The following is a 6,000-nucleotide window of genomic DNA, read 5'->3' as shown; positions in this document are numbered from 1 at the left end:
AAGAGTGGAAATTGTTGTGCAACATCTGCTGCTGCCTGTTGACAGCAGTTCTGCAACGCATCTTCCATGCATCCAGCCAAAAATCTATCCCTAGGTGACGTGTACAGGGGGTATTTACACTTCTTCTTGTTTTTATGAACTCTGGGCATCTGGAAAGTGGTGTTGCTATGAGCTGTTCTGGAGGGTGTGTGAGGAAGAGGGGGAGGATTTGATGTTTTCTTTTGGAAGGAGCAGAAGCCAGATCTTGTTTTGCGCAGATCTGGCACCAACATACTGTCATGGGAGCAGCCAGAAATCCATGCTCCAAAGCAAACCATCTCTCTGAGCCACCAAGCTGACAGCAGAGTTTGATTAACCCTAGACCTTGTTTCTCCAGAGGAAAGAATCATGAAGAGGGAATCACCAGCATCATTGAGGAAGTCCCTGGGAGAAAGGAGGGCTTGGATAACATCTTCACTCTCCTGGAAAGGAAGGAGAATGGGTGTGACTACCAGTTTTGTAGGCCAACTGTTCTCTGGTAATTGGTGCCAAGAAGAGCTCATGATCCCCTTCTGAAAAAGCAGTAAATGGTGTTTGGGCATGGGCTGCCTGTGTCCCTTTGACCCCAATGGAAAGCTGTGCCTCTGAGAGCTTCCGATGGCCCATGCCCATGATCCGCTTCTGACGATGCATGAGTAAGGTGAAGAGGACAGGAAGACCTTTTTTGACCTGCAGACAGCCCTTATCTAGTCTGCAGTTTCTCCCCTGCTTTAAATGCATCCTGGAATCTTGGCTCCCCTCTCTTGACTGCACGTCCAGAAAACCTCAGCTGACTCAGCTGTTTCCACACCATCTGTGTCTAGGCTGGAGCTGGAGAATCAGGGAGAGTGGTGGTGAGGAGACAGGTTTTTCTGTGGAGGCTGAAGAGGATCTGTTTTTTGGTCAGGGTCTCTGGCAGGCAGCCCCGTGCTTCAGTGGAGCTCGTTAACCCCTGCAGCACCATGGGTGGTTGTTGCAGAGCCTTATCCAGCACAACTCATTTAACTGGCCCTGTAAGCCCTGGCAAAGACCCATTTCAAAACAAACCAGCAAACCTGTATAACTAAACAACTGGGTCATAACATTCTCATCACAGTGTATCTGGTTTCCTCTGAAACTTGTTGCTGTGGGAGATTTATCACTGGAAGTTTTTGTTAGCCCTTTGCTGAAGCTGTCTAGACGAGGGGGAACACACACAGGCAGTGAAGGCAGTGAGAGAATTAACTCTTAGATGCTTTCAACACAGAGCAATCCTTTGGGTGTGCTTACACTGGTTGGTTTTGAACTAATAACTTTCTTCAACAGGACAGGCTTAAAAGCAGTAGTCTAGAAAGATAACACTTCTCCCTAAAACTCTTGCCTATCCTAGGTTGTGAGCTTTGCAGTAGTGATCAGATGCTTGCACTAACTGAGTAGGAAACATCAATTTAAGCACTCACATGGAGGTGTTTCCAGGAGTGTTAGGGACCCTATACTGATTTTGTGGTCAGTAGGCATCTGATGGAAACATAAGTGGACTCTGGAGGGATGTTCAGGTGCAGGTGTGGAAGGATTTTCATGGCTCAGTTGACTTTACTGACTTGACCTCTACTAACTACAGTAAGAGCTCAGCTGACTGTATTTGTGCTGCTTCAAATGGAATCAAATCCTCCTCAGTGAAGGCTGGTTTTTGAGAAGAACCCCTTTTTTTGTGTCCTTGCAACATATATTACAGAAGGAGCTTTGATCCTTACTGAGACTTCTGAGTGGAAGAGCTTTCTCAGGGAAAGCCCTTATTGAGGCATGAGTAGAAAAATCTCCAACAAGACCCTTTTTTATGCATATGTCACATTACTGCGCACAAATTAAGGACCAGTTAGGTAAGTGTTAGGTCCTTGACCTGGTAGTGTCAACAACACCTTTACAGTTGTGCCTGTAAACTAGAACCTGAAAAATTTCTTCTAGTGGATATAGCTCCTCTCCTGAAGAGCTTGAACCAAATGAGTGAGTTCTGATAAGGATGGGAAATAAATTAGAAGAGATTCTGGGGAGCAGTGTCTTATCCAAGGTTGCATAGCACATTGGCAGCAAAAAAAACCCCCAAATATTCAATCAGGTTCTCCCGATCTCCAGCAGTTTTTGCATGCTGTGCTTGATCCAGTCATGCAGTGTAAGTCCTTGTAACAATTTTGGGATGAATAATTATTCCTCTCTATTTTATTTTTTGTTTTAATCTTTAAGCAAGTGATGCTTCATCAGTCAGGAGTTAGAATCTATATTACCTCTCAGTTTTCATCCATTGTAAATTATATTAAAACTCTGTTAGTTTGACTCTATAGCAACAACTTTTCAGAGGTCACTTGCATGGCTTTCAGCCATGGAGTTTAATTGTCCTTAAGATGTATTTGGAGCTATATGAAACATCAGGTTTTGTAACTAAGAAGGCTAAAATTACAGTAAAATTGCATTGTCATGAAACAAGTAAATCATTACTTCTATATTAGGTAAATAAGTATTAGTTTTAGTTTTTGATTATCTTTTTAAAAAGCAACTTTTTAAGCTACAACTTTTTGTCTTTTTAAACACCTTACCTACAGCATCATTCCAGATACTGTTGGTGATGTATTACGTTCACATCTTTTGTAACATTGCATGGGAAAAGATTTCCTAGATATCAGTTTTGCTAAATCATAATCCAGAAGGATCATGAAATAATTGAAAAGGCAAGCAGAGCCTGAAAAGACACATGACAAAAAAGCATCCAATGGAAAATACAAAGAGACCTGTCTTCTCTCTCTGGAAAGCCCCACACTTCCTTACATTGCTCAGTGCACTCCCTTTTTTCTTTCTTTTTTCTTATTTTTTTTTTTTTAGTTTATTTTGTAAACCTGATCTTTTAAATTGTGAGTTATGAAATTTAGCATCTCACCCTTCAGAGCAGAGCCCAAACATTAGCTAAGCTGAGTGCCCCAGATGGGAATTGTCTGTGCTGCTTGGCTGTCACACATTTTATCTCTGTGTGTGTATGTTGAGGTGAAGCCTGCACACACACCTCTCCCTGAGAACTTGGCACCAGCTCTTAGGGAGCTACTTTGGAAGGGAGTGGATCTCATCTAGAGAATCAGGAAGAGGAAAAATAAACAGTTTTTGGCCAGACAAGTGAACTAATGATGTCTTCCTTTCCCAGGAAGGGACACAGGGTGGTCCAGTGTGCTGCCAGCATCTCTGCACTTCCGAGGCTGATTTTCAACACAGTTTCACTAGGACACAGGGCATGTCCCAGGATCTGAACTTTAGTTTTCTTGGATGGAAAAGGAGCTCGTTTTAAAATCAGATTGCGATAGTCCTTGAGCTTCCATGAACTCTGAACAAATCTATCCCAAATGACGGTGAACTGAGGTCCTACTACACAAGACCTTTCTCAGGCACAAACCACCTATGTACAATCCACAGCAATGCATAATTTTTTGTCACTTGTAGCAAGCACCAAGGCCAGTGGGATCTTTAAAATCCTTCTTCTGTATTCCCAAGTAGATTTTGAATATCAGAGGAGAGAATGAGATTTGTTTGTTGGTGAGCCCCTTGACTTGTGCAGTACCATCTGGGTTACACAGATGATGTATCTTTCAGGGCCTTGTGTGGCAGGTGTGGTGGGACTTACCATGCCACGGTACTGCCTCTTTGGAGACACGGTGAACACAGCATCACGAATGGAGTCCACGGGCCTGCGTGAGTATTTGGGGCAGTTCCTGGTGTGGGTGGTTGAAGAAACTTCTCAAGAGAGATGAAGAAATATACATCTTTTTTTATAAGCATTGCCACTGAATCAGCTCTGAAGAAAGAGGCAAGTCCAACTATGAAACTTAAAGCAGCCTGAATCGGAGGGCATCAGCTTTGCCATAATAGGCTAACCCTTAAGGCCCTGTCCTCCAGCTATGGTCCTCTGATCTGGATCCTATCAACCAAAATGAGCATGAATCTTTCACTACATTTCTCCTACAGGGGTTGCATCTTGCATTCAGTCAGTGCTGAGAACACTTATTCAGAGCTGTTCTTGTACAGTAAGATAGAATCACATAATCATAGAATATTTTGAGAAGGGATCTTTGGAGGACATCTAGTCCACCCCCCTGCACTGAGCAGGGACATCTGCTGCTAGAGCAGGTTGCTCAGAGCTCTGTCCAAATTGTTCTGGAATGTTTCCAGGGATGGGTCATCAACCACCTCTCTGGGCAACCTGCTCCAGTGTTTACCCACCCACACTGTAAAAATAATGCACTTACCTACCAGGGCCAGTATGTGGCAAGAGTTGAAAAAACATGTGGGCACTGCTGACAGCATGCTGGAGCGAGAGAAAAGCAGACCACATGCAAAGATGTCCTGCAACATGAAGGACAGCATTTGTGAAGTCTTCGTTTATCAACAATAACAACTTCACGAAGAACTGTTGTCAGGTCCCAACAAAATCCTTAACCTTCCCATCAGTTTCAGGTTTTCTTGACATCTTTCTTGATGGGTTAATGTTCATGCTATTTTTCTCTCAAGGTCTTGCCTTTGTTTTCCTGAGGCTTTCAGTTATAAAAGCACAGTCTACATGCAAAAATAGGTGTAGCAGATAAGCCAGTACCATCTCCTAGCTGGTTCCTCTTGTTCCATGGCTGAAGAATTCTAGACATGTAAAAAGATGGGGAAGAAACATTTACCTGCTTTTCAGTTCCACATGTACACAGATCTGCTGTTGTTGGCAAAGACATGGATATGCAAACCACAGTGGTTGAACTGTAGATGACATCACAGACAGCTGGGGACAGCAGTGTCAGAGCCCTAGATGTGTTTTGAATTTGTTTTTGATGTTCAGGTTGTCAGTACAATTGTTTTCCAAAGGTAGTGTCCCATACATTTTCAGTCTTAATTTCTGATCTCCCTTTTGGTATTTTCAACAGCTCTAAAAATTTGCTTGTTGTGGCTAGTTTACAAACTACACAAAGTCTGTGATATTTAATAATAAAATCCTGAGTTCTTGTCAGGCTAGAAATACGTTGCAGTATATATACCACACTGGAATATTTTCACTCTTTCATACAATCCTCACATTTCTAGCTCCAGTGATTATGATTAGACTAATTAAGACTAACAAGTAGGCTAATCATTAATTAAGAGACATTGCCTTTCTTGCAATTATGGCTGGCTTATTTTACATTTGGAAAGCAAGCAAGAAAGGGGGAAATACTTTGACAGCACATTTCTAATGGCAAGACAAACATTTGAAGAATGGGTTTAGACCCTTGGATGTGCAAAGTCCCACTGAGACTGGAGATGGCAGAATCACTGCAGGTACAAGAACATCATTATATAATGAAAGAAATACATATAGGTACACAGGAATAGTGTAGGTTAGCATCTCAGGAAATGCAGCTCAAAGCTGTGTGGTCTTCCTTTGTGTATTTGAACTGATGTTCTTCTTTGTGATTATTCTGAAAAAAAAAAAACAACTTTATTTGGTTCACCCCCCGTCCTTCAAGAGAGAAAGGAATGTCATTGACATATTGAAATAAAGGCTCAACAAAAACAATAACAAAGAAAACTATTTTGGGGGGAAATGTTTTAGAAGCATTCCCTGGCTTGTTCACACCAGTGGAACTAAAACAAATTTTGGTGAGTTCCAGAAATGGCTGTAAAAGAAACTGGGAGAGATGGGAATTTAATAAAGATAGAATCATAGAATAATGGAGTCATTTAGATTGGAAAATACCTTTAAGATCATTGAGTCCAGCTGTTGACCCAGCACTGCCAAGACTACCACTAAACTGTATGGTGTTCCTAAGGGACATACCGTCATGTCTTTTGAACACCTCCAGGGATGAGGACACCACCACTTCTCTGGGCAGCCTGTTCCAGGGCTTGACAACCCTTTTGGTGGACAAATTTTTCCTAATATTGAATCTAAACTTCCCCTGCTACAACTTGAGGCTGTTTCCTCTTGTCCAGTTAGTTGTTACTTGG

General features: G+C 42.2%; 1 protein-coding gene across 1 annotated transcript in view; it reads left to right on the top strand.

The window, feature by feature from the left end:
* The window catches only part of GUCY2F (guanylate cyclase 2F, retinal), a 47,064-nt gene that overhangs the window by 23,535 nt on the left and 17,529 nt on the right, over positions 1–6,000 (top strand). The window contains exon 15 of the mRNA XM_008947089.1: positions 3,628–3,726. Coding sequence (XP_008945337.1) covers positions 3,628–3,726 — 99 coding nt within the window. The remainder of the gene's footprint in view (positions 1–3,627; positions 3,727–6,000) is intronic.

Source organism: Merops nubicus, unplaced genomic scaffold (assembly GCF_000691845.1).
Source record: "Merops nubicus isolate BGI_N331 unplaced genomic scaffold, ASM69184v1 scaffold1759, whole genome shotgun sequence".
Taxonomy (NCBI): Eukaryota; Metazoa; Chordata; class Aves; order Coraciiformes; family Meropidae; genus Merops; species Merops nubicus.
This window is presented reverse-complemented; position numbering and strand designations above follow the sequence as displayed.